The sequence below is a fragment of the Lathyrus oleraceus genome, chromosome 3 (assembly GCF_024323335.1).
Source record: "Lathyrus oleraceus cultivar Zhongwan6 chromosome 3, CAAS_Psat_ZW6_1.0, whole genome shotgun sequence".
NCBI lineage: Eukaryota > Viridiplantae > Streptophyta > Magnoliopsida > Fabales > Fabaceae > Lathyrus > Lathyrus oleraceus.
The window spans coordinates 368,703,087-368,716,875 of record NC_066581.1 but is presented as its reverse complement, the minus strand read 5'-3'; the positions used below and the strand labels follow the sequence as shown (position 1 = coordinate 368,716,875).

At 30.2% G+C, this 13,789-nt stretch overlaps 2 protein-coding genes across 2 annotated transcripts; one reads left to right on the top strand and one right to left on the bottom strand.

Moving 5' to 3' along the window:
• Nucleotides 1-2,920: 2,920 nt before the first annotated feature.
• On the bottom strand, nt 2,921-4,017 carry LOC127131323 (uncharacterized). Its single transcript, XM_051060247.1, has 2 exons — nt 3,156-4,017; nt 2,921-3,036 (listed from the first exon to the last, which is right to left on the bottom strand). Exons 1-2 carry the CDS (start codon nt 4,015-4,017, stop codon nt 2,921-2,923), a joined length of 978 nt encoding a protein of 325 aa, XP_050916204.1.
• Nucleotides 4,018-11,257: 7,240 nt separating this feature from the next.
• On the top strand, nt 11,258-13,020 carry LOC127131322 (1-aminocyclopropane-1-carboxylate oxidase homolog 1). The gene is made up of 3 exons (XM_051060246.1): nt 11,258-11,361; nt 11,460-11,787; nt 12,679-13,020. Exons 1-3 carry the CDS (start codon nt 11,258-11,260, stop codon nt 12,937-12,939), a joined length of 693 nt encoding a protein of 230 aa, XP_050916203.1. The 3' UTR covers nt 12,940-13,020.
• The last annotated feature ends 769 nt before the right edge of the window (nt 13,021-13,789 follow it).

The window sequence follows — 13,789 nt, the reverse complement described above, 5'->3', positions numbered from 1 at the left end:
TACATCACCCCAGCTTTCTATTGATGCATGGATCGTGTATTATGATCAAGGTTTGAAAACCTGCAACTCTGGCCGGAACAGTGAGTCTCACCGGAGAAGACAGTGGTTTCCACCACTGTCCCCATGTGGATGAGTTCCTGGCCATTGGATCCGTTGCTTCGAATCTAATCTGGACTCTTGGTTTGGTTGACTTCATTTAATGTCATGTGTGATGCTATTGACCAGAGTGTACCATACGCGCGTGTTTCCCAGCCTTTAGATGCACCACGTCAATTAATGAACCAAGATCCAAGCGCTGTGGATTTTTGCGTTTTTCTGAATTTTCATTTTATTTTATTTTATTCCAATTATTTTCAAAAATTCATAACTTCTTTATTTTGAATCACAAAAATATGGGACCAATTGCAAAAAAATTCTCTTAAATTCTAGTTTCAAAAAATGATTTTTAATTATTTTTGTGATTCAATTTAATATTTTTTGTGAATTATTTCTTTTCTGGTTATTTTTAATTCATTTAAAATACTTTTTAAAATTCAAAAATGCCAAAAATATTTTCTTAACATCTTTGAATGATGATGAATCTATGAAAAATATTCTCATCAATTTCTTAATTGATTTGAGATTTATTTGAGATTTTAGTTTAATTATGTTATTTTTCTTCATTTTTAATTGTTTAAAATTAGTTTCAGTTTTCAAAAAATGATGAAATTTTTTGTCAAACCTTGTTTGACCATGTTGAACTTATGATGATCCAATTGGACTTTTCCAAGTTGATTTGAATTGGATTTGAAGTTTGACCTTTATTTGTTTATTTTAGTTCAAGTATTATTTTAATTCCAAAAATTACCAAAAATATTTTTATTGCTTCTTGACTTCTAAGCTTCATTTCACTTCTGTTTACCATTGATTGATATTGATTCCATTCATGTTTGATCAATGTGTGTTGGTTATGTCATTTGAATTTCAATTATGTACATTTCATTTCTTCTTCTTCTTCTTCTTTTTTCTTTTTGATCAATGAGTTAATGATTGGTGGTTAGTCTTGACATATGAGGGGCTTAACCTTCTTTGATCCAAATCAAATTCATCTTGATCAAAGATCAAATGAATTACTTTGCATTAGAGACAGGTTGCTTCTTGGTCAAGCAAAAAACCTAAATCCATACAAGATCATTCTTCTTTTCTTTTGGCATGGAAAGTTGTAGGAGCTTGGCTTACTAGTCATGGTCTCTAACTTGTGTTTGTTTGCCTATAGTTTTATTGACCGGCCTCAGATAGGTGTGACTACTACATTAGTCCACTTACGATTGCTTAACACATCGCTAAATTGCCTTATGCCACACTAACACTAACTACTAATTACTAACTTTTAATTCAAGCATTTAATTCTTGCAATTTACTTTAATGCAATTTAATTTCTTGCTCATTAATTCATTTGTCTTTTGCCATTTGCTCACTTGAGTTCATGTTTATGTTAATGCAATTTGCCTTTTGCTCACTTGAGCATATTATTGTGTATATACTATTGCCTTGTGCTTGTTTTGTCTTGTTTGTGTGAACCCAATGCAAATGGACAAAGGACCTAGATTTAGGACCTTACCTATGCTAAATGGAGTTTCAAGAGCAACTAGGCCTCATGCCTTTAGAATGCTATATATGTTGAAGAGCAACTAGGTCTCATGCCTTTAGAATGCTTAATCTTGAAGATGAATTGAAAGGACCCTAATTCTAAACTCACTCTTGTCCATTCTTTTATTTGCATTGTGGAAATTTTTTATTTGTGTGTTCTTGTGTGATAGGGATCCTAAACTTGAGCGAATTAGAAGAACCATTGTCATGGACATCCAAGATAAGAGATACAAAAGCCATTTGGAAGATTCCTAAGAGCTTGGTTGATTATTTGCTTGATTGCTTGAGTCATTTGCTTATTGCTTGCTAAATCCAAAGGAAAGGAGAAACCTGGATCATCTTTATGATCTCAAGAAGAGAACTCCAAGTGGTTTTATTTCTCTTCCCTCATCTTTGCATGTTTAGGATCTAGCCCTTCTCTTCTTCTCTCCACTCTAACCCAAGCCAAACTTTTGTGTAAGCATTAACATTGCTTTTAAAAATTAGAAACCTAAGCACTATGCTTTTGATTTTTCAAACTCTTTTGATAACACTTATTTTGAATTGAATCTTAAGTCAACTTAGACCTTATTTTGTGAATACTTTTCATTTGTAAATACAACTCACTAAATTGTTTTTTGTGGTTGCAATGACCATTTGTGTTAAAGATTTTCATAAACATTAGCTATTAGGTTTGAGTTATCCTATAGGTTGATATAATACTCACTTATATCCTTAGTGATGGACTATAAGTCTTCCATGCTTATTATAGGGTTAACCCCTCACTAGCATGTTGAAGCTCTCCTCACATGGTGGATTTGTGGTTTTAGGTTGAGTTTTATCCCTTTGATAACAAAAGACCTTAAGGCTTTTGACCAATCAATTCACCAACTTATTTTGAGATTTTTACCCCGAACTACGAGGTTTTGATCCTACCTTTTTAAGATGGTACATAGGCAATGGGTTTATCCATTCAAACACAAAATTGTAAATAACTTGTATATTCTTTTCTCATCTCCCCAATCCTGTTTGCACAAATATTTTCACAAATACCAACCTACCTTACAACATTTGTAAAAAGGGCTCCCTTAGAGTACTAAGGATGTTTTGGGTGCTTAAAACCTTCCCATTGCATAACCAATCCCCTTACCCAGATCTCTGACATTTTTATTAGTTTTTGATTTGATAAAACTTCTCGGTTTTTGTTCGCTTTCTAACCTTTCCTTTGGATAAATAGAAGTGCGGTGGCGACTCAAATTGTATGATTTACTTTTGATTTAGTCAATAAATCTAAAGGTAACGAATACCCCTGCTACAGCGCCATACGATACGGAGAAACGGAGATTGGAGTCGTCCCAGGTATCAGATTAATAGAGAATTCCACTTCCCTTTCAGGAGGAAGAGAAGTGACGTCCTCGGGGAAAACTTCTGGAAATTCACAAACGATAGGAATTTGTTTAACATTCAGATTGTCGCTAGGTTCCTTGGTGAGACCAAGAGAACTGACTTTTCCTTCTCAAATAAGAAATTAACCAGGCCAACTGTACCTTCCAAGATAGTAGTCAATACATCCTTTGGAGTAGGTTCACTAGATTGAATGATAATCAACATCTCTTCACATCCAATAAACACCGAATTGGCGGAAAGCCAATCCATCCCCAAAACCACATCAACCTTCTTAAGTGGTAAACAAATAAGATCAATCTGGAAATTTCTACCATTCACCGAGAGCAAACAATTTTCACAAATTAACGGTGTCTCAACCACATCATCCATGGCAGTAGTGACCATCATAGAAGGAGACAAGGGAATTGCTTGCAAGCCAAGACGTTTCATACAGTGAATTGATACAAAAGAGTGTGTTGCCCCACAATCAAACAATACAAAACAAGGATGATCATTGACGAGACACATACTAGCAATCAAGGCATTGTTGCTCTTAGCCTTCCTTGCATCCAAAGTATAAACTTGGCCAGTGCTCCTCCCTTTCATCTGATTCCTATTCTGAGGGAAATCCTTAGCCATGTGTCCCTCCCTCTGACAAGTAAAACATTTAATTCCATTTCCGACACATCTTCCAAAATGAGACCTCTTACATACTTGACATTGCGGAGGATGGTTAGGTCGTTCATGTTGCACTTGTTTTCCCTTGAAATCTTGAGGTCTAGGCCTAAATTGGTTACCCGACCTCCCTTGGTCCTTCTGTCCACTCCTATACTGATCCCTTTCTTCTTGAACTTTCTTCAAACTGTTCTCAGCCACATAGCATTGCCTTAGCAATTTAGCATAAGTAGTGAATTCCCTTTGAGAAACACTATGAGAAACTTCACCTCTTAGACCAAAAAGGAATTGATCAATCTTCCACTTCTCATCTGGGGCGTAGTCGGCCTGTCTAGAATAAGCAGCCATATCTTCGAACTTCTAAGCATACGCAGCTACTATCATAGTACCCTGTCTAAGCTGCCGAAACTCAAATTCTTTCTGAGTCCTCAAAGAGTTAGGAAAATACTTATCTAGAAAAGTAATCTTAAAGTGCTCCCAATCTCTAGGTACCCCTTGATTGGTCGTAAGAGTCAAAGCACTCTCCCACCATCTCATAGCATGACCCTTCATCATGTGAGAAGCAAACACAACCTTATTCTCTTCACTACAATGCAATATCTGAAAAATCCTTTCCATGTTGGTTACCCACTAATGAGGCTTCATAGGATTTAATCCACCATGGAACTCAAGAGGATTCATGCGAAAGAAATCCCGGAAACTACCACCTACAGCTTCTTGTGGAACCCCTTGAGGATGAAGACCACTGTTCCACTGTTGCATCATCAGTTGCATGAATTGGTTTTGTTGCTGCTGCATCTGTTGCACAAACTAAGGCCATTGAAAACCTTCACTACAATTTGATGGTTCAGAGTCTGAATTCTGAGTTTTGGGACTACCACGACCTTTGCGTCTGTCAGCCATGGTCCTGAATGTCTTACAAATAGAATCAAGTTGATCAGGCTCAATACGATGAATATTACATCAAGGACAATGGTGATAACCCACATATGAGGCAGAAAGAAATACTTATAATATCTCATGGCTAGGTCGAGGATACGACCTGCTCTGATACCAATTGAAACACCCACATATAATATATGTCTAGAATACATATTATACATAGTGTAATACTGGTACTGAAACACATAAGCGCCTAGCGGCACAGTGTACATATTTACATGCCTAAAAGAAAACACTGCATGGTACAAAACATACACAAAAGTGCCCAAAATAAAAACTAAGACCTAGATCATTATAGAATGATCTCAAAAATATCTACATAGCGGAGTAGTCAATCAAAACATCAGGTAAGCAAGACATCACTTTATCTGGTCCTTACCCTTCACCTGCTCAGAACCACCTAAAAAAATAATCAACAACATTGGGTGAGATAATAATCCTAGTGGGTTCCCAATCTTATGGGTCCACTCGGCTCTACAGGGTTTTCTAATCAATTTCTAACTTAAGTCGACAAGGGAAAAAAGACTTAAGTGATGAGGAACTAACTCGCAATGTATGGCAACATGCTCCTAAGTTCTCGCAACTCAAAACAAGACCACTATATAGATTCACGAAACATCAATCCCTGAGCGGACCTATGTCTAGGGCAAGCCAAATTCATGCATGCTCGTATGATTCAACTTTCGCGGTGGATATCAGGTCCTCTATGAGTTCCAAACTCATTTCAAGCGACCGTCACCCGTATGGGACTCTAACCCACTTAGGTGTCCACCTTTCCCCCACGTCCGCCGTGGTTGGTGCACAAACACAATTGAGGCACGAATCATTGGTATCACATCCTATTGCTTACTCATCTAAGCATATCAAATAGGGATGTGCACCACCAAGGGCAAAACATTCTGAATACGTGATCGGTTCCATAAAGCATAACAAGATTCATCAATCACAGGTGACTTCATTGACCAATACACAAGAAATAACATTGCATGTTCCATACAAAGCGTCTCACTCTCAACTATGGCAACCATTCACTTAAGACCTCCACATAAGCATCGTACGAATGAACGTCGCCTTCTAATGTTATCTAAGTTATAAGTCTAACTTATTTCCTAAAATGATCACTAGGTTAATTCACTAGATTCAATATGTATTTCCCACATTTAACATTGATTCAATTCAAGTATAACATCACAAATGATTAATGGTTGATGAAATGCACTTAGAAACATTTAAGAAATGAATTTTGAAGTTTTTGGTATAAGCCAATCGATTAGTTGGGGAAGCCCAATCGATTGGCCCCTCTCACATTTCTATTTTTCAAAGAATACATAAGATCAATCGATTGATCCTCAGTGTCAATCAATTGGCACCTGAGAAATTTCTAGTTTTCCTAAACATAAAGTTTGTGCCATCGATTGGAGTCCCCTGTCAATTGATTGGTCCTGCTAAAATGTCCTTTTCTTCACAACAGAAAGTTGACACAATCGATTGCCATCAATGACCAATCGATTTTTCCTAAGCATTTGCCACTTTTTCATACACAGAGACATCATTTCTTCTGCAACTTCCAAAATTCCAACCTGCATAATGTTTGTTTCACTTCTAACTACCAATCTCTTGATATGAACATAACAACACATCGAAAAACTTCCAAACAACAACCACATCATTATGTCACAAGAATCTAATAAATGCAAGAACATACATAGAGACAATATCAATGAAATTTCACATGATTCATAGAGAAACTCATCATAATCAATAGGAAACATTCATCATATAGAATGGATTCTTATAGTTAACCTATGATTCTATAACCTAAATCCCTAGAAATATTAGGGTTTATAACTAGAACCCACCTTAAGAATGGAAGAGGAGGTTGAAGAAGATGATGAGATGAGATGGTGATGAAGTGATGAAGTGATGATGATGGGTTCCAAGCTTTTCTTCCTCCTTCTTCTCTCCACTAGCTTGTTTCCTCTTCTCTTGAGCTTCTTCTTCCTTTCCACTAGTTTGTCTGATACATAGAGAAAATGAAATGGTACAAGGGTAGTTGGTAAGAGACCACTTGTGAGAACATGTGGACCTTAAGCCATGAAACATTGTATGGTTAGAAAGTGGGTAAAAGTAGTAGAAAGAAATATCTTGAGTGATACCATACTTAGATAATTATTCTACCAGAGCAATTGACCCATTATTAGTGTTACCAAAATGTCCCAATTAGTAAAATGTAAGTCCCAATTAATATTAATTAAGTCAATATGGATTCATTATTCACTTTATTTATCCCAACTGATAACTTTTAGAGCACATAGAAACTCAATTGATCTCAATTAATAAGAATTTGAGTATTTAAGAAAATATGGGGTATTACATCTTCTAATCTAAAATACATGATAAAAAGCATTATGTAGGATAAATGGCAGCTACAACCAAGTCAACACAATGGAATTATAAGACCTCCTTTCTAAATTTGAATTCTATTGTTAGTATAGTTGATTATATTATTATGATTTCCTTTCATTTATATTTAAGTCAACTTAACAATTTTTACTATAGTCGACATAAGTTTATAACAAAGGTACCAAAATTGAAGAGGGGCATGAGCATGATACAATTTTCCTATCCACAAGTAAGCAAAAGATTTCATGAGTGAGTTCATTTAATTGCATGGAATTTCTTATTACATGTTTATAATTTTGAAGTATAAAACGCTAACTCCAACAGAGACACCGATATTCAACACAACATGGATAATCTGACACACCTTAATATCAAAAGCATAGATCATTGACACTACTATATATATGACAATATAAACCTGATATATGTCTATATTTAAATTTAGTTTTATAATGTTATTTTATAGGACAATTCACTTTATCTTATACGAGAGTTCATTTAATTGCATATAATATAATTCTTATTACATTTTTGTAATTTTGAACTATAAATCATGGACTCCAACACAAACACCGATACATAACACAACACGAATAATATAACACACGGCAATATAAAAAATGTAGATCATCGACACTGCTACATACATGTACAATATAAATCTAAATGTTTCTGTATTCAAAATTGTGTTTTACTATGTTATTTCATAAGGGAAATCAATTTCAATTGGTCTTTAAATATGACAAACAAACAAGTTTCCAACTATAGTTTAACTCCTAATGATAAATACAATTGGTCTTTAAATATGACAAAATCAACAAGTTGCCAACTATATTTTAACCCCAAATGATAAATACAATTGGTCGTACATTTTTAGTTATTTCATTTGTGTGTATTATTGCAAATTTTCCTATATGAATATCATTGGTCTATCTTTTCTAAATTAACCACTTTTTTAAAACCTGAAATTAAAAGTATAAAAAATAATAGTCATAAAAATTTGTAAATTGTTACTCAGTAATCATTTATATTATTAGCTGAAGATTCTAGCAAACATTGTGGTATTTATAATCATGTATTTCTCCTTAAAGAATTTGACCATTAATCACTCTAACTTAATATTATTTCAAAATTAATAAAGTTTTGAAGAATAATTATAAATTTACTACATCTGCGCATCACGTGGGTCTCGATCTAGTAATATTTTAAATTTGAAGCAATAAATTATATCACAACATATGCTAACACTTTAAATTTATTTGTGCCACATCATCTTATTGTCGAATGTGGTACCTCCCTAAACTCATTTTCAAAATGTCAAAGATAATAGTTATTCTCTATTAGAGTTCACGAGTTCAAATCCTTATAAAGACAAAAAAAAAAAAACATACAATAAAGACAAAAAAAATACAATATTTGTTCTCTATTGGAAGTCACAAGTTCAACTCTTCACAAGAGAAAAATATTTATGAAACTAAAATTAAAATTTTGTTTTCTTTAAAATCATTAAAAATAATTAATATAATATATTAAAATAGAATATATTAAATGTTTTTAATCTCAAAGTAGTTATAGCCAACATTATATTAACCTAACAATAAATTACTAAATTAGATTAATATATTATTTTCATAAATTTTATAGAATAATATTTACATTTTTCTTGTACTAATTACTATATTTAGTATTTTTATAATATTAAGTCTTTAAACTGAAACGCCTAATTATATCACGACATATGCTAACACTTATGATTAATTTGTGCCACATCATTCCACTATTTTGTGTGGCACCTCCCTAAACTAATTTTCAAAAGATCAAATGTATTAGTTATTCTTTATTAGAGGTCCCTAGCTCGACTCCTTACAAAGACAAAAAAATGCAATATTTATTCTCTATTGGAAGTCACAAGTTCAACTATTCACAAGACAAAATTAATTATGAATCTAAACACTAAAATTTAAATATTGTTTTCTTTAAAATCATTAAAAAAATTATTATAATATATTAAAATATAATATATTAAATATTTTTAATCTCAAACTAGTTATATCAAAAAATATATTAATCTAACAATAAATTACTAATTTAGATTAATATATTATTTTCATAAATTTTATACAACAATATTTATATATTTCTTGCAATTATTACTATATTTAATAGTTTTTAAATATTATGTTTTTAAATCTAATTTTAATTTTCTTCAATTATAAAAAAAACTTAATGGTATAGTAGTTTTTCATCATTTCATTTACAACAAATAATATATGAGAAGTCGAGAGTCGATTTTAACGTTAGATTTAAAAATTACAATGCAAAAACTTAAAAATAATATACTACATATATTCATAAATTTTATAAAGCCATTGCATGTTTAATTTGAGAATAATTTTAAATGATATTTTAATTTTATTTAAAATTAAATATAAATATATATATTTAGCAACTTAAAATTAAATATCTAAATCAAAGATAAGTAGAGCACGATAAGAACTTTCCATTAATGGTGTAAAGGATTATATATTACAAAATTTATATAAAAGTATTTAATAGTTATATTATCACTAGTGCATCTGTATGTTTTTTTAAATAAATTGAATAGGTGGTATAATTTCATTTTTTGTGGTAAATAAAAACATATTTGATAAGTTAAAAATAAGAAATTATAAATAAAATAATATAAATATATAATAAAGTCAATGAAAAATGATATACACTAAAGTTCAATATCTCTTTATATATGTATTATAAAAAAAGATATTACAAAGTTATACTATTCTATATTAAAAAATTAAATGCATTTCAACTTTTATATTAATTATAGTTGCTTTATGTGTACTTGTTTACATACTTTAAATTATTGTATAATTTTTATTTTATACTACTATTAAAATTATTTATTTGTTTATATCAAACAATTACTTTTCATAAGATTCATTGAAGAGAAATATTATCAACCTTTGTATCTATGAAAGAAAAACTACTTTTAATATTTGTAGTTATCACAAGCAAAATTTGAAACAAACTTTAAAAATAAATATAACCCATATTTTTTATTATTTATTTGGTGGGGGGCAACACATGACATGAATATAAAATAATCAAAATTTTTTTTAACAAATAATAAGGTTTCGAGGGGAAGTTGACCCAATGTCATACACTTAGATCCATGCTTGAAGATAAAATTCAAAAAGTCATGAGAATCAAAACAAAACAAAAAGCCACTTTATGATCATTTAAATTTGTAAAATAAAATTACGAATGTGACTCTAAATTTACAAATATATATATATATATATATATATATATATATATATATATATATATATATATATATATATATATATATTTCAAATAAAATTTATTTTTTATATGTGATTAATTCACATCATTGTCTTAATTATAATTCACAATAAAATATTGTAATATAAGCTTAATAATCATATATTTTCAAAACAATTTTTTTTTACATATTTACAGTTTAATAAAAATAAATAAACTAATTTACAATAGTATATCGCATGGATCTTTATCTAGTATATCATTAATTCAGCTCAGTTTTAAGGGTGCATATTCGAAATTGTAAAATCCTACATATTTACTAAAGGAGTAAGATTTTGACCACCGGCTTTCTAGACTAAAAATATATATAAGCATAAGAATAAAATAAATTGAACAAAAGAGACTACTAATACAATATTTTTAAGATATGATATATTATGTATAAATGATAAACGACATACTTACTATAATACTATCTCGGCTTTAATATAAAAAATAGATTAATTTTTAAAAAAAATATAGAATAACATAAATTATGTTTTTGTTTTAATATTAAGTATAGAATAACATAAATTATGTTTTTGTTTTAATATTAAGTATAGAATATTACAAAAATACAATATTTCTAATATTTTTTTAGTAATTGAAAATTATTTAATAAAAGCTGAAAAATAAAAAGGGCGAGGAGACATAAAATTTATGTATCAAACAATTAGTAAAATGTTAACTGGACATGCCCAATTTATCTTTAAAAAAAATTTCAAAAGAAAAAATAAAACTAAAGTGAATCTAGAAGGTTTTGTTTTAAAATGAATTAAAAAATAGACAACTTTTTTATTTAATAGATTCGAAAAAATGGAAAGGAAAAACTAAAGTGAACCTAGAAGGTTTTGTTTTAGAATAGAAAAATATATGTTATATATGTTTTATTTATTTTAAAATATAATTTTTTTACGTTATGATTGAGTATTCCAAAAAAATTAATGATTTAGGTTTCACCATATTTGGTTATGTTGTTGCCCCTGATCCATTCAAACCAGAAGAAATACCATTATTATGCAGGTAAGTAAATGCATACTCCTTTGACTCTTAATATTCAAATTTATATTTTTAGGCCCAACATTAAAATTATTTCAACCATTGATGAGTTGATTTCATACTTGCAAAGATATTATGATTGAGTATTCCAAAAAAATTAATGATTTAGGTTTCACCATATTTGAGTTGTTGTCAGAGGCATTAGGACTTAACCCTTCATTTCTCAAAGACTTTAATTGTGCTGAAGGACACATTATTCAGGGTCATTACTATCCACCATGCTCTGGACCTGAACTAACTCTGGGTGTTTCTAGTCACACTGATGCTGACTTCATCACATTACTTCTACAAGACCATATTGGTGGTCTTCAAGTTCTTCATGAGGGTCAATGGGTCAATGTTCCTCCAGTTCATGGTGCTCTTGTTGTAAACATAGGAGATCTTCTACAAGTACGTATTATTCGTTGTTGTTATCCTTTATCATTAGCTAGTAACCTCGTATGAATTTTATAAATTTTATTTATTTAAAAGGATACTGATATATGTTCAACAAAATCAAACACTCAATTTTTTTATCCTATTAGGGTTCTTTTTATTATAATGCAAAATTAGTTTGTCAATCTGAACGTGCAATGATTTTAGTAAAAAGTATGGAGAGTATACTATTTCTGTATCTAATATCAAGCACACCAACGTCCTCTGTCATTGTTCATACATGATTTATGTTCATTATGCCTAAACATTTTTATTGTCTAATTTATTGTCAGGTCTTTTTATGATTTGGCAAGTAATGATTTGGACTATCTAGAATTTTGCAACAATAATATCTTTTATGATAAAACCTCCTTTGTTGATTACAGGGTGATCATATTATGTTCTTTTCATGTAAGTGAGTTCCATCTCGTTTTCCAACCTTCTCGTCCTCTTTCTTGAATTGGTATAAGAATTTCTAATGTGTTTAGGCATATAGGGGCGCGTTGGGTGGCTAGCTTGATTCTCTCAACTTGATGTATATATGCTATCCTTTGATATTTGGATCTTCGGCTCTATAGTTCTTTTATTTAACTTAATTTTATTGTCCATGGTCTCAGTTTGGTGGTTGTGTTTGTGTTTGTGGGTGTATTATGAGCTAGTTTTACTCTAGCGTCTTACTTGTTTATTTGCGTCGTACTATTCAATTTAAATATATATAATTTATTACAAAATATAACAATGGTGTCACTCAAAGAGATTCTTCTAGAAGAATAACCCAATTTTATATTTTTTATTTATTCATTAACTGTTACACTTTTTTTATTAATATGTGGTGCAATTTAATGAATTTATTTTATATTGTTGTAGCTTATCACAAATAGCAAGTTTGTAAGTGTTTATCACCGAGTCATATCAAAGAACATAGGCCCGAGAATTTCTGTTGTAAGCTTCTTTGTGAATACTCCTGATCCAATTAAAGGTGAATCAAAGATTTATGGCCCTCTTAAGGAACTGATATCAGAAGAAATTCCGCCGATCTACAAAAACTTTACTATAAAAGAATTTTTGGATTATTTTTATGCAAAAGGCCTTGATGGGAATTCTTCCTTGGAGCCCTTCAAGTTATGAGTATAGCATGACAACTTATTTCCTATTTTCATCAAACATGTCATTATCTATTTGAATAACAAGTCTCATTTTCTGCTATAAGCATGCTTTATATGTATCAAGATTTTGAGATTGAAATAAATGACTTATTTATGCTCGTTGATATTTTCTAAAATATTTTGTAAAATGTTTTAAGCATCACTTTTTAATTTAGATGAAATAAGTGATTACATTTTCACATAGAAAAAAGTTGTGTACCAACTCCATGATGAGAAAGTATGGTGTTGGAGACAAATTGTATGAGCTTGTTGACCACATATATATATATATATATATATATATATATATATATATATATATATATATATATATATATATATATATATATATATATATATATATATATATATATATATATATATATATGCATAAAACATGTATTGGTTTAGTTTAAATGAATTTTTTCTCAATGTATAATTTTCTATTTCAGTTAAAAGTTATATAACCAACATTATATTTTATTCAATTGTTGTAATTTTAAGTGAATGTTCATTTCTTCTCGAAAATAGTTTGCTACAAAGAATACCTCACATTATTTATAGAAGATATTTTTCTAGAGGTAATTAACACAAACACCAGAGTCAACTAAGTTAGTTGCATTTGTTAATTTTACTATTGGAAAAAATTATCGAAAGATTAGCAACACAAATTATGTCATGGATCATAGGAATAAGTTTTGATAACAAAATAATGTCCAAGTCAGATGATTTTGGCACAAAATTATTACCTTAAATGATTAGAAAAAGAAAGACATACACATGAAAAATTAAAGAGATCTAAAAGGGTCAAGAGACAAATCTTTCCCATGGAA